Below are 15,062 nucleotides of genomic sequence, written 5' to 3' on the forward strand. Positions count from 1 at the left end.
ACTCTTCACTCGCAGCCGCAATTTCCATCTCCATGCTTTTTCCGATGCAGGTTGGGCTGGGGACCATGACACGAGACGGTCAGTTGGCGGCTTTGGCATATTCCTTGGCTCAAATCTTATCTCATGGAGTTCCCGTAAGCAACGGACGGTCGCTCGATCCAGCACAGAGGCCGAATTCAAAAGCTTAGCCGACACAACTGCTGAACTCATTTGGATCGAGGCTCTCTTACGTGATCTCGGTGTTTCTTGGCAAGGCCCTCCGGTTCTTTGGTGTGACAACATCTCAGCCATTTATCTGACAGGGAATCCTATCTTTCATGCTCGGACAAAGCACGTGGAAATTGATTACCACTTTGTGCGAGAACGGATCGCCAAAAATCAACTTCATGTTCAGTACATCTCCACTACCGATCAACCTGCCGATATCTTCACCAAAGGGCTCTCCACGGCTCGCTTTCGACTTCTACAGTCCAAGCTTACTGTGTGTTCCGCCACATCAGCTTGCAAGGGGGTGTCAAAGGAAACGATAACGTATCCTGATTCAGCTACAATCTCTCCACCACTCGCTCATCAAGCAAGATCAATTCTTTCCAAAGAGAAAAGAGCACGATGACGTGTCTTGATTCAGCTACAATCTCTTCACCACTCGCTCATCAAGCAAGATCAATTCTTTTCAAAGAGAAGAGATCATGATTTTATTCTTCATTAATTCCGTAACCCTAGCTTGTATTATATAAAGACATCACAATGTGTAGTCGAAGAATGTAACAAAAAATTCTATTACTGAAACACAAAACACGTATTGGCAATTGCCACCCATTCTCATCTTGTTAGTTCATTGTTTTACCTCTTGCATTTCAATGAGGCAGTTTAATGTGTAATTTTTTTTTTAATCCTCCATTACTTTAACTAATCTCTTCGAGAAGACTTTATCATATAGTTTACTAGCAACTTCTTTCCTCGATGTTAACGATAATATCCATTATTTAATTATTTCGTACAAGACTAGCACTCTTGTTTCCCATTTGGCGCATTAATTAAATGCATGAAGTTGTAGTGAAAGAGAAATCCCACCCTTTCCATATAAATATGAATCTTTCGCGCTTGAGGTCGCTGTGAACCCTGCCATAACGGTGCGGTGTCTCATCAAGCTAATTATTAATTCTAAGATTCTTCCATTCATTCAATTCCATCCAAAATAGACAAAACGATAATCTCCTCCTTCACTTATATTATTATCACTCATGCATTACACTATTTTTATCTCACTATTCTCAATGGACTCAATGAGCAAATGCATAATCTCAATGATCACATAAATAAATCAGTGAAGCTCGCATGAAGTGTCGGACTTTTCTTCCTTTGATCATGACCCTTGCCCGACACCGGCGAGGGTCGCCCTCACCAGATCCGGCGAGGGCAACCCTCGCCCAACCCAGCGCCGGCGAGGACCGCCCTCGCTAGCTTCCCTCCGCCATGGCCGGCAGAGGGAAGAGAGAAGAAAGGAAAAAAAAAAAGGAAAAAAAAAAGAAAAAAAAAAAAGACGAAAATGTCTATGGGCCAAAGTATTGTGGGGTAAATGTATCACAAGTGGCATAGTTTGAGATTTTTAGTGTCACAAAAAAAAGTTTAAGGTAAATTTGTCACAAGTAGCATAGTTTAAGGTTTTTTGTGGTATTTTTCCAAACTTTTATATGAGTTGGCATTTAAAAAAAAAAAACCAGTCCACATGGACATCCATGTGATTGGGTTGTCCAAAAATGATATCGCACCATTCCTAGTTAAAAAATGCCATCGTTTAATGTTCACCGTCGCTCGCTCATGACACCACCATCCGTTGTTCGCTATCCACCATATCCATCATCCCTCTCCACAGAGAAAAAACTCCCAACCACCACCACAAACTTGCTAGAACTAATCAGGGGCATTTTTTTCCATGGCAACATGATGGGGAAGATGAATCACCCACATTTGACGTATACATCGATGTTACGTATTGGGCCACTATCTATTACCCTAAGTTTTGGTACGAGGAGATCATGTATGCCTCCCAAGCAGATTATATACAGGTGTGTGTTGTGAATACGGGAAGTGGAGTACCTTTTCATTTCAGCTACGATCTTGCCATTGTCATCGAGAAGTGGAGATTGTCGAAGAGAGAAGTGTGAGGAAGACAATATGCATGCACGCCTTATATCTGTATCGTGAGCTCTCCCTACGACCAACTGACATCATCTTAATGGCTATGGACCAGCATTTTTCATTGCTACGAAGTATTTTGTATCCTCATTTTCCTTTTGTGCACTTGATTCTGTCACAGGATTGACTCGGGTTCAGATGATATTTATCCAAAATTATGTTCTGCTTCTATTTAAAATACCAAGAGTATTGGAAGTAACACACGACCTCATGCGGTACTGTCATCTTGAATTTTCTTCAGTTTATAGTTGACTGAGTCATGGCTCAAATGCAAGAAGACCAAGACTTGCAGCTAGGTCTTCGTCCGTAAATGTACCAAAGTAAGCACCACAATAAATGTCAATAGACAGCTTTTGATTGATCACGTATGGTCCATTGGTAATTCGAAACAATACATCATGTGATGCGCTTATTTTTTTTACTCGCATCATTATCACGATGCACCTTGAAATTAACTATTTGTTTCCGGCTAGAGGCATCTGCCATGAAAAACCATACGGTAAATAATGAGAAGGAAGAGTAATTAACTGCAGGATGAGTCTTGGCTCACATTTTTAGCATTTGGCATGGCCAGAAATAATTGATCGACGATGATGTTTTCATGGTTGACAAGAATTTCTTGCTTCGAAATTTCGTTGCTGCCTCTATATCATTTGCAACGACCACCAATCGAACCATCGGTATCAATGAACCTGACCATGGTTCAGACCGTCCACCTTTGCTTGCCATGGGTCAACACCTTACATGTATCATTACATCATGCCAACGCTAATGGAAAAAGCCTCGAAAATGCTCATTCAACAAAGAGGTAAGATAACGTGTAATTTTCAGGCTTTGGCAATATGGGAGTAATTCGTACCGACTCCTCATTGGATTTGTAATTCAACAATTTACGGTAATATGAGGACATAACTTTACGAATTAACCATTTTTTGTTCCACCAGCCCCTTCATTCTCCCATTAGAGTGGGGATTTTAGCAAGAAAGCCATTAATTTTTCTTCACTTTAATAGTGGAATCCATACTATAAAGTTACGGCAGTATGATTGGCTCGATCCTCCATGTGTCTCTAGTGTAATCGTGGATTGTTCCGTCACTGCTAAACTTGTACGATCCAGCAAGATTCAAGATCGACATCAGTCACTAGGAGCGAGAAAAGCTCTTAATGAAGGATCTAATATAAGAAAGTTTAGCCCAAAAGTTATAGGCCGATCGGAATATCATGCTTAAAAGGTGTTTTAATATAGACCGACAAGCAAGAGATTAAGATAGAGAGAAAGACCTTAAAAATATCATAATTTTCGGTATTCACTACAGTATCAAAACTTTTCGAGCGATCACTTGAGTTGCACATTGATGGAAAAACAATCACTTTAAGTGCCTTCAGCAACAGATTTCTCCAGCAAGCCAGTCAACTAATTTATCATAAATTGATGTCACGTCGATTTTCAGGCAATCACCGATGACACTTAAGTAATCGTTTTTTTTATCAAAGCAGCACTCAAATAATCATTTGAAAATTTTTGACAATGAAGTGCTTGTCGTACGAAAATTATGATACTTTTTGTGTCCTTTCCCCAATTAAGGGGAAACGTACCAAAAAAGTCCTATTCTTATTGCATTTATACCAATTGAATCATAAACATTTTAATTGCACAAATTTAATCATAAACCTTTTGCATTTGTGCCAATTGAGTCAATTAGGTCAATTTTGGCCGAAAATCGCTGATGTGGACGTCGAACGTCCTACGTGGCACGACTGGTGCTGCCGTGGACAAATTTTATAATTTTTAAATATTTTTTTTTGATTTTTGATTTTTGATTTCTCTTGTTTTTCATTGTGGCTAGCGAGCGTTGGTGAGGGTTGCGGCCCTCACCCAGGCCATCGCTGGTCATGGGTGAGGGTGGCCCACGCTTGACTAGGAGGGTCGAGCCCTCATTGGGCGAGGGGAGCCCTCGCCAAATCTAGCGAGGGATCAACCCTCATGGTTGGGCGAGGGCCGCCCTCTCCCGCAGCCAGGGACCCTCACAGGCCCTCGCCCATTGGCACAATGAAAAAAAAGAAAATAAAAAATTATAAAATTTGTCCACGTCAGCACTGGTCGTGCCACGTAGGACGGCTGGCGTCCATGTCAATGATTTCCAGCCAAAATTAGCCAGATGAACTCAATTGGTATCAATGTGAAAATGTTTAGAATTAAATTAGTCAAATCGAAAGATTTATGACTGAATTGGTACCAATACAATATGTTATGACTTTTTTGGTACTTCCCTCCCTCCCCTCCCCCCCCCCCAAACACAAAATTAACTATCGTCTTAAGCTTGCTGGGATGTTGTTATTTAATATGTACGAGGAAATCACAAGTTGAATTAGATCATCGTGATTGAGTGTTCATCTCTAACACTACTTATTTAGCATGGTGGTGGTGGTGCACTTTTCGGCGTATGAACAGTTACAATTTCGGCTAAAGATTCAAACGTGAGACTTATGTCTTTAACCACAAAGTTAAGGAAAGCTTACGGAAAGTCCGGTCACACCACATACTGTTCCAAAAAAGGAAAAATCAGAAAAGAAAGTTAGGCTCATTTGTTCCTCTTTGCATATACCATGTCTTATGACACGCAAGCCGAGCCTCCAAAAGAAAAAATCTGAATAAACACATAAGAGGTGATCATTTAGGGTAAATATTATCTAAATAACGTCATAGGATCTCACTCATCTGAAACGAGACTTGAGGTGTCACGGGATAAGTGTTGAATTTCTACATTTACCCTGCAAGGGGAACACTATCACGGTCATACCCCAGAGCGGCCATTCCAATTAAGCCGCTTGATTCCATCTCCCCATTTGCCACTCTTTGGCTTGTCCCCCATGTCTATGACCAAAACACTCCTTTAACCTAAGATGTGACTGATGTCTGGCCTCTTTAATTGCAGATGGTGAAACACAGCACCTGACATCTCCATCTTCACAGCTGGCCAAGCCGAGCTTATCTTGGAACTGTCCATACATTTGGGTCTGTTGATGATTGGAGTCACCCACTGAATATTCTTCAGTTTGTATTGACCGAGTCATGGCTACAATACAAGAAGACCAAGGCTTGCAGCTAGGTCTTCGTCAGCATGGGTCCAAGTCTAAGGACCACAATCAATGTCAATACACACCGTTTTTTTTTATTGATGACATATTGAGCATTGGTAAATCTGAAAAGATATATCACATCCGATTTTTAACCGAAAAATCAGGTGCTTTTTTTTTTCTATTCAAATGAAAGATAAACAAGTAAAAAAAAAAAACACTTAATAGATGAAAGAGAGGTAAATAAAGAGAGGAAGAGCCAATTCAATTCGACCCTAAAACTCACCCATGAGTAGACCTGTTAAATGGGCCCAAAACCCATTTACGGACCCATGTTTATTTAAATGGGTCGTTAATGGTCACTCCTTATTTCCCAGATCATCCGTAATGGGTTTTAAAGATAAGTAGGCCTAAATATATGAGTCATAAATAGGTATAATTTGAACCCATTTACAATTCATTTAACAACCCATTTTCTTTTCGTTAATGGGTCACTTCTCTATTAGGCCCACACACACTCTCTTCATTTTTATTAAAATATTTTTTAAAAAAATCGAAATTATAATTATTTATTTTTTATCTTTTTTTTTATTTTTATTTTTTCTTTATTTTCGGCCGATGGCCGGCCACGGTGACGGCCGGCAATCGGCCACAGGGGAGAATGACCTTGGCGGAGGCCAGTGACGCTCGAGCTCGCCGACGGCCTCGCGGGCCTTGGGCAACTTGCCCGATTCCAGGGAGCCAAGCCTTGCCAGCGTCGGGTGAGGCTCCAACTCGCTAGATCCGGCGAGGTCGAGCTTGAGGCCTCGCCGATCTGGCAAAGCTCCAGCTCGCTGGCCTCGGGCGAGCTTGACCTTGCCTGAGGCTGGCGAGGCTTGGCTCGCCTGAGGTCGGTGAGCTCGAGCTTCGCCGGCCTCCGGCGACCTTGTCCTCGCCAGTGGCCGGATGTCGCTGTGGTTGGCCACCGACCAAAAATAAAGGAAAAAGAAAAAGAAAAAGAATTAAAAATTTGATTTTTTAAAAATAAAAATTATTAAAATGAATGCACGAAGTAAAATTATACCAAACGTTGGAAAATATTTTCTAGTTCATTTTCAGGTTTCAGCCAAATACCGAAATTTTTTTTTATTTTCTTAGATGATGACTTCATGGAAAATATTTTCTAGAAATGTTGCATTTTTCGCGAAATAAACAAAACCTCAATTTTTAAAAAAAATTATAAAAATTGTATGAAAATGTTTTAGTAGTATAATTTTTAAAAAAAGTCATAAGTAACAAGTTTTCCTAGATTTGGTTAAATATAGTAGTGCTTTAGTAATATGGGTCGGGTCGGATACATTACAAATAAAATGGGTCATAAATGGGTTAATGGATCAATTTGGATCGGACCATTTATGTCCCGACCCGACCCCGACCCGACCCACCGGTTTAACATGTCTACCCACGAGGCGCAAGCTCGCACGGCCCATTTTGGTCCAAATTCGTTCTCATCAGCTTATTAAATAAGCCCAAACCCATCTACACAAGCTGGCCCACCAGAAAACCCAAAGAAAGAATAAAGAAATAAAAAAAAAAAAAAAAACCCATTTTTGCTTCAGCCCGTGGACGACGCGGAACTCATCCCTCTCCCTTATCTCTCTCGTTTTTCCCTTGTACGAAGGTGAGAGCGAAGGCAACGAGCGCGACGGTGAGAAACAGACCGGTGACCGAAGCGAATCTCAAAGGTTCTAGAAGATACGCTTCGCCGGAGGTTGTTGTAACGGATTCTCGGTAACTGTATGGTACGGCACGGCACGTCACTGAATACTGATATAGCAGATAACAGAATGAGTTTTGAGGTCATTCCAGAACTTCCTTTCTGGTTCATCATTTTCAGTCGGCCCGGAAACAACAGTTCGTTTTTCGCCGGCCGGAAGCTACTGCCCTTCGCCTCTGAACGGAGGAAACATTCGCGAGAACTGTTCGTCGTCGTTGGATGGAAGTAGGAACGGCGATTTTCTTTGCAGTATCATTGATTTCCGCCGGTATCGATTCCGGTGATTTCAGCTCGCTTCTTGAAGCAGGTAAGCCTCCTCCTTCTTTGCTCTGTTTTCCCCTGTTTACCGAGGTTGAGAATGCCGGGATCAATCGACGAAAATTTGAGTAAATCGTGTAAAACCGGGACTGATCCGTGAGGAAAAATGATGATTTAGAGCCCTGTATGTCACAGTCATGAATTCATTATTCGATGATTTAAGTTTCTCGTATTAAGTAGATTTAATTTAATATTTAGAGAGTTCTTTCTCTCTTGTATTGGGAAACACGCAACGCGTGCGCACATTTACTAGATTGCACATTTTGTTCTTCCAGTGCAAAACAGCAGCTTCCTTTCCGCAATATCATCTCTCACTAATGAGTTCATAGGGGGCTATGGTAGATACAAAACCTGGAAAATCACATCGTCCACAATTTTACAGACCCAAAGGAAGGTTTTGGAGCACATTATAAGCACCGTCTCGTGGGACATTTTCACGGACATGTTGCCAAAATCATAAGCAGCGAGCGTGAAGGGTGAAGCAGAACAGGATTCATTGGATCATCAGGCACCAACAGCATGCGGGTTCATGTTCGGCCTCTCGTTCGCAGTCACGGCCTCGCACGACGTTGCTGCCTTGACTAGTTTCCAAGCAGATGCAGGAGCTGAACCGCCCTTGTAGCCTCTGATCCATGATGCTCTCTCTCTATATCCTCTTGTTCGATGAGAGGCGACACCGATTGGATGACGTGAGTGCTGCTCTTCGGGCTTCTCATTATGGCTCAGGTGGCTAGTAATTAGGTGGTTGTGGTTGGCAAAGATTGTCAAAAGATGACTTTGGTTAATAACACAGGTGGTGTGCCAATGAAAGAAATTCATTTTTCCTCTGCTTCATTATACAGAGGTTCACATGGATAACTGAGCAAGGGTAGCTATCAACAAGTACAGTTTGTAACCTTGTAAAGAGGGGCCAAAGTGTGAATTGAACTCAACATTCACTCATTTATTCACTAAGCTAGAAAAGCAACGACCCCAATATACAACACTCACAATTTAAAGTTACAAGCGCAGACATTGTACAAAAGTTTTCGAATCTGTCGATCCGATAATCAACAACTTATACAAGGAAGATGGACATGATAACCTTATAGACGAAGCATGGTTAACGAGCACTTGGAGCAATATCACCGTCAATTATGGTCATCTCAAAAGGCTCCCTCTTCCTCTTACTATATCCCATTCTTTGGCTTCTTCCTGAATCGATCTCTGCCGTCAAGCATTCTTTTAGTTCCCACAGAACACGGTTTATGTCTGGTCTTTGGACCGCTGTCGTCGGCACACACGACATGGCTATTTCCACCGCTTTCCATGCAGAATTGATGCTGAATTGGCCATTTAACCTCGGGTCAACAATGCTTTGGATGTCCCTTCTTTCTATGAGTGGAGTCACCCAGTGAACTATGTGCGTGCTGCCCTCTGGACTTCTTATAATGGCGGGGAGGCCAGTGATTAACTCGAATAAAACTACGCCGAAGCTGTACACGTCGCTCTTCCTGCTCAAGTTTCCAGATGTATGAAACCTGAGGATTCAAAAGGAATTGTTGCTTTGATTAGTACAATAATAGCCGAAACTGCCTTTCAAAAACGTACCTACATACGTGTATCCAACATAAACATGTACAGATAAAATGCATGGGCCTCTCGCGCTGGTCTAAATCAGCACAGTTATCCTCCTTCCCAAGTGGAATAGTCTTAGTATTCAGAGTTGTTGGTTCGAGTCGCTTACTCGGGATCGAGATAACCAGGCGTTCCCGATGGGCGAGTTGTAATATGAGAATCATGCTCTGTTACAAATGCCTTCGATAATCCAAAATCGGCAATCTTCGCTTGCATGCTTTCGTTTAGTAAAATATTGGGCGTCTTTAAATCTCTATGGACAATGGGAGGTTTGCAGCCATTATGCAGGTACTCCAACCCTGCACCACCAACAAAAAAGAAAAAATTAATGAAATGTATTGTGTTGCTCAACTTGTGGATATGTGAACAAAGATTTCATCAATCTACTTTATGTACCTTGAGCTGCATCGATTGCGATTTGTAGTCTCTGGCTCCAACTCAAAACATTCGGGTTTTTTGCTGCTTTAAAGTAGAGGATTAAGGAGTATTCCAATCATGAAAGATGTAAAATCCTGTTCACCATCTTATTCATTCGTTGAGAAAGTTAATTTCATTTCCGTTGTGCTATTAATGACTATGTTACTTGACCGATTAATCCAAAAGCCTGAACTATCAAAGAACAGAGTTGAGATAAAATATAACTCGACACATGTCGTGCTGTCATATGGTGAGAGTCTAAGTGATGCTTTATCTGGTTAGAATTTGGAGAAGGAAATATCAGACAAACCTGACAAATGTTGTTGAACATTTCCATTGGACAAGAATTCATAAATCAGCGCCATGTTTTCAAATTCTTCGCAATGTCCGATAAGTGAAACCAGATTTCTATGGTGAACGACCATCAGGAGTTGCGCCTGTACATCCAGGTATCAGAGCTTGCCATGAGTAGAACACTCAAAAAATCGAAAACATGACATATTGATTCTAGTTGCACTGGTGTTTCGAACCTCTGTGTGAAACTCCTTGTAGCCTTGCTTTGATGATTGAGATAACATTTTTACTGCAACTTCAGTGCCATCGTCAAGTTTGCCGAAGTAAACTTTCCCAAATCCTCCCTCTCCAATTACTGTTGTAAAGTTATCAGTAATTTTTGTAACCTCAGTGAATGTAAAATGTCGATTTTTTGACAACCTTAATGTCCTAGTAGATCCTCTGTTAGAGTTGGTAGTCGTAGCAATAGTAGTAACATCTGTAGAAATGAAAAGGAAATTATATAACCTTAAAATCTCTGTTCTCTCTCAAAATCTCTGAAAATATCTCTCTCTCTCTCTCTCTGCTCTGTTTTCTGACCGATCACTTTCATCTCTCTCTTCTCCGGCTTATATGGTGGTCGCCGGTCGCTGATCCTGCTCCACTGAATGCTCTGCGCCGGCCTCTGCTCCTACCAAGTCTTTCGTGGCCAGCTTTGCGCAGTGGAGCGGATAATCCGCGATGTCCTAGGCGATGGTCGCTGCAGGGGAAGACAGAGGAAGGAGGAGAAAGGGAGAGAGGCCGGCCGTGGGGGAAAGGGAGGAGCGGGCTGGGCTGGGCCCAGCTCGCGCATGGAAAAAAAAGAAAAGAAAAGGAGCGGGCTGGGCCCGCGGGGGGGGGGGGGGGGGCGTGGGGGAAGGAAAGGGCCGGGTCGACCCAGTCCCTACCCAGCCGGACCTGATTTTTTTTTTTTAAATTAGTTAAGAAAATATGCTTGAATTAGCCCTATTAATGCAAATGTGCCTAATATCTATATGCCATGTAATTAGAACTATAATATTTTTTTTGGTTTAAGAATTATGGACATTAAACCCTAAATTTTGTGTAATTAATTTTGGGTAATTAAAAATAGGTGTCAACAATGTTCTAGCCTCGGCTTGAAATTCCTTGTGACCTTGCCGTGAGGACTGGCCGAGCAATTTCACCGCAACTTTAGAGCCATCATCAAGAGTTCCAAGATAGACTTTCCCAAATCCTCCTTCTCCAATCACCACTTTAAAATTCTCAGTGATGCGCAAGACTTCGTTGTATTTAAATGGTTTCTTTATCATTTCGAGCGTACCCTCATTTGGCTCTCTTGCGTCAACAAAAAGAAAAAATGAAGACTAATTGATTACCATAAGCGATCATTGGGTAGAGATTATACTTGAGAAAAAAGAAATGAAAATCACCTCCTCGTCTTTTCCTTGTGGTTCTCCAAATGATGATGACGAGTGAGCACACGAAGATTAGGGCAAAAATGGATGAACTAACAATGACCGGCACAATCCATTTCTTCTTGTTCTCGGACACATATACTTGAGGCAAATGTGGATTTCCATCTACACTGCAATATTGAACAAATTTTCCATAAAAAGATTAAGATAACCGGGAAGAAATCTCGACTTTTTTGGGTATTGTTATTATTATTTACTTAGGCCTTAAAATTGGATAATAATTAAAATTTCAATTGTCAGTTCGAAATTGACTTCAAGTTGTGGGTCATGTACCTCAACTTCAATGTTCCATCTGCCATCTTCTTTATGAGGGCATGAGGAATCACACCGCTAAGATTGTTGTTGCTTAAGTTTCTGCAAATGGAGAGAACAAAACGCATATATATATACGCTCTCATTTTGTCAATAATAATGACCTGTTCATGTTTACTGAGTTCTTACACAACCAAACAAGAAGCAACATACTATACCGAGTCTCGGTAACTCACAGGGTTTGTAGACTTTGCATTTGGGCGAAAGATGTCGGTATCGGACCGCTCAAACCATTGTATGATAAATCCCTAAATAAAAGAGATGGCATTTTGTGTTAGTAGATGAGTGACGGGGCGATTAGATCTGGCTAAATATTTTGCACATAGAAATAGTGTTTGTCGAATCGTCCCTCATGAGAGACTATATGTATATATGAGTGTATGCAAATAGATATCTATTCACTGAAGTTTTATTATGTCCACTGTGTAGAATTTTCGTACATATCAATAAATGTTCTTTTTCTTCTGTACGTGCATATGTACACTTTTGTGTGTTCTTGAAAGTGTGTCTAGCTTGAATACTACAGCTGATGAAAGATCAAAATCCTAATTTGCATGTATTGGGAGATATATTATGAAGGAGATATTCAAACTTACAAGGTGACCAAAGCAGTGAGATTGGAGAAGGAATCGGATACACCCCCTTTCAACATGCTGGAGCTCAAATTCCTGTACAAATGCCACTTTTATTACCAAAAGTTGGTATATTTTTGCTTTTGCTAGAAACCAAAATTTTGTTATTAATTAAAAGAAATCTCAATCAATACTGAAACAAAAATTGACCAATTGTATCAAGATTCAATTTTGGTCGAACGAAATGACAAGAATTGCTTAAAAAATTGCACGTACAATGAGATGATCCTTGGAGGACTACCGTAAGTGCAATTCAATCCTTTCCACAAATAATCTGGTGGAGCGCATGGATCGCCCTGCCAGCTATCTCGTACTATTGCATATGATATCTTTATGTTGACCATCGCGTTGACTGTGGTTTTTCCAATCGAGACGAAATGATTAACCAATAGGCAAAGCACACCGATGGAAAAATGTTTGAGTTGTACGAAAACCGGTACAAGGCATGCTTAAAATTACCGTCATTGAGTGCCGTTTGAGAGATTGGTAGATTAATGATGTTAAAAATCTCCTGGGCGTTCATGATTGGAGGGAGGGTGGACTGGGACGTGTTGTAGAAATCATAGTTGATCCTGGTCCGACCTGTGATGGGTAACGAAACAACGGTTGCCGGGGTCGAGTACCGAGGCCTGAGCGTGGGGGGGGTCGACCCGTCTTCCATGTACACGGTGAACTCCCTCACTTGGCCTGGTTGGAGAACTTGGATCTCGGCAAAGTGCAAGACGATGTACCAGGCTTCGTTGGGATTGGACGGCCAGGAAGTCTTTCTTGTGTTCACTTGTTGTGCGGACATCAGCACTTCGGCTGGAACATCATAAGCATCGTTGCCGCTCGTTAGGTCAAAGACCGTGGTGTTGGTAATTGATGTCATACCGTCATACTCTTTGGCAGCCCAAATGCGATCATAGTCATCTTGTGGGTGCCTATATGAAAGACAAAGTGATCAACTGGTTAGTGAGAAGGTGACTCAATGTATAAATTCACTCTACTAGTTTTCTTTTTGGAGACTCGACACGTGGGATTCAAGTCGATTCATTATAGAATATAGATAAAGATAACGAAGTTTCCAACATTGTTGTCGGAATAAGATAACAAATCATCACCTATATGTGACGGATGATCCGACGTTCTCTCGCCATTTGATCACTAGAGCACCCGAATCAATATGGTAAGTCATGCTGTCCAAGAGTCGCAACTCCAGAGCCGAAATGAAAGGTGTTCCTGTACCCTTATTCAATAGGCACACTTGTATGTATTCTCTTGGGGCAACATAAATGATTTCGCTCCACACGTAGTTCGGCGATTTCACCTCGTGCCAATAGTTTGTGTCCACGTGCAAATCGAACTCCGGGGCCATTCCTTTATTATCATAATACCCATATAAAAAGGTTGCCCTAATCAAATACTTTTTGTTCATGCCTTGCCGTGGTCGAAGAGTATAGCAATTCCTAGTACCATTAGGAAAGCTTCTCAAGTTCTTCAATTGTTGCATGTTGTTGTAGATGAAATTACTAGGGACTTGCATGACCTGTCCGGAGTCTACAAATCCGGCATCAGTCTTGTAGGATATGTTGAGAAGATTATCAATGTAATCATTCGGTGCGCCACAGTCGATACTTATGAAATCTGTTATTAGAAATAACAAAAAAAGAAGAAGAAATAATTGAGGAGTTTTTCTCGAGAACAATGTTCTTTGAAATTGATTTTCTTTATCGGTAAACCTCTCGAGGGATTTCGCAATACGTGTGAAACTTCATAAAGCGGTGAATTACTCTTTTTATGCTAGGTGGGGGGCTATAAGTTAAATAAGAAGCAAGAAGGCTGCTTTACATGTGACATGCTTGATTTATTTATCAAATAATTAATTGAATTTTTCAAAGTAAGAAGCCTATAATATTAGCTTTTGTTTAGTTTGATGGCCTTATCTTAAATGGTTAATTGACAAACTCAGCTAAAACATTGGAGAGAAAAAATCGATGTTATCTCAAATCACGTGTCAAAAGGAAAACCGAAGTGATATGTTCTGCGCATATTAGATAAGATCATATGGCTTATTGGAAAAACTGATGATATAAACGTAAGCTGTTCTTTTTATAGATATCAAGGTATCATACAAGGACACAATTGCTTCCTGCGCAAGATTTGGTTGCAAGCAAGCCATTCTAGTTTATATGAAATGAGAGAGAGAGAGAGAGAGAGAGAGAGAGAGAGAGAGAGAGAGAGAGAGAGAGAGAGAGAGAGAGAGAGAGAGAGAGAGAGAGAGAGAGAGAGAGAGAGAGAGAGAGAGAGAACCAGGATTGTCTTGTCCTTGAACAAGAAGTACGAGAGCTAGACAAAGAAATGACACACATCGAGTCTTCATTGTTCTTTCACAAGGATGAACTTGCCAGCTTTGTCTTCCTCTGAGAGAGAGAGATTTGTAAGTGCATTGTCACATGAAGCATAGCTCAGAGCCATTAATATAGAGCGTCGACAAAGGAGACTCGGTTCGCTATCTTGCAAATCCATTGACTCACACACACCCTTGACCTTGTAATGATTATGTCACATTGCTTGGGTATCCTTGCACATGCTGATAGGAGCACGAATGTTTCTCAGCTTATTTTATACGGCAACCAAAAGATTGCCAATATCCATAAATATCTCAAGCAAATAAAGCTAAATCACGGTTTTTGAGAGAATTAGGAGATTTCGACAAAAAAGAAGAAGAGAAATTGGGAGAATGTGAGGACGAAACATGGAAAGGACATTTCGGACGAAACATGAAAATCATATCTGACCACATTAAACCAATGACAATTTTGTCCGGATCAATTGGTGAAATAAATATATATAATGAGATCTGTTTGAATTTTACGGTAATAAAAATTTATCTTATGTTGATCGATCAAATTCATTAACAATAAATTTGATATTTAACATAAATTTATGTTGATCAGACATCTAATTAACGCAGTCAGAAGT

At 40.9% G+C, this 15,062-nt stretch overlaps 1 protein-coding gene across 1 annotated transcript; it reads right to left on the minus strand.

Moving 5' to 3' along the window:
• Positions 1–8,453: 8,453 nt before the first annotated feature.
• LOC130140637 (probable LRR receptor-like serine/threonine-protein kinase At1g05700) lies at positions 8,454–14,460 on the minus strand. Its single transcript, XM_056320562.1, has 13 exons — positions 14,391–14,460; positions 13,202–13,724; positions 12,558–13,021; positions 12,315–12,450; positions 12,063–12,134; positions 11,428–11,508; positions 11,192–11,264; positions 10,833–11,043; positions 9,916–10,157; positions 9,696–9,822; positions 9,365–9,427; positions 9,078–9,267; positions 8,454–8,871 (listed from the first exon to the last, which is right to left on the minus strand). Exons 1-13 carry the CDS (start codon positions 14,458–14,460, stop codon positions 8,454–8,456), a joined length of 2,670 nt encoding a protein of 889 aa, XP_056176537.1.
• Positions 14,461–15,062: the final 602 nt, after the last annotated feature.

The sequence above is a fragment of the Syzygium oleosum genome, unplaced genomic scaffold (assembly GCF_021117445.2).
Source record: "Syzygium oleosum isolate NSW1041296 unplaced genomic scaffold, Sole_v2.1 Sole_v2.20, whole genome shotgun sequence".
In the NCBI taxonomy this organism is placed as follows: domain Eukaryota; kingdom Viridiplantae; phylum Streptophyta; class Magnoliopsida; order Myrtales; family Myrtaceae; genus Syzygium; species Syzygium oleosum.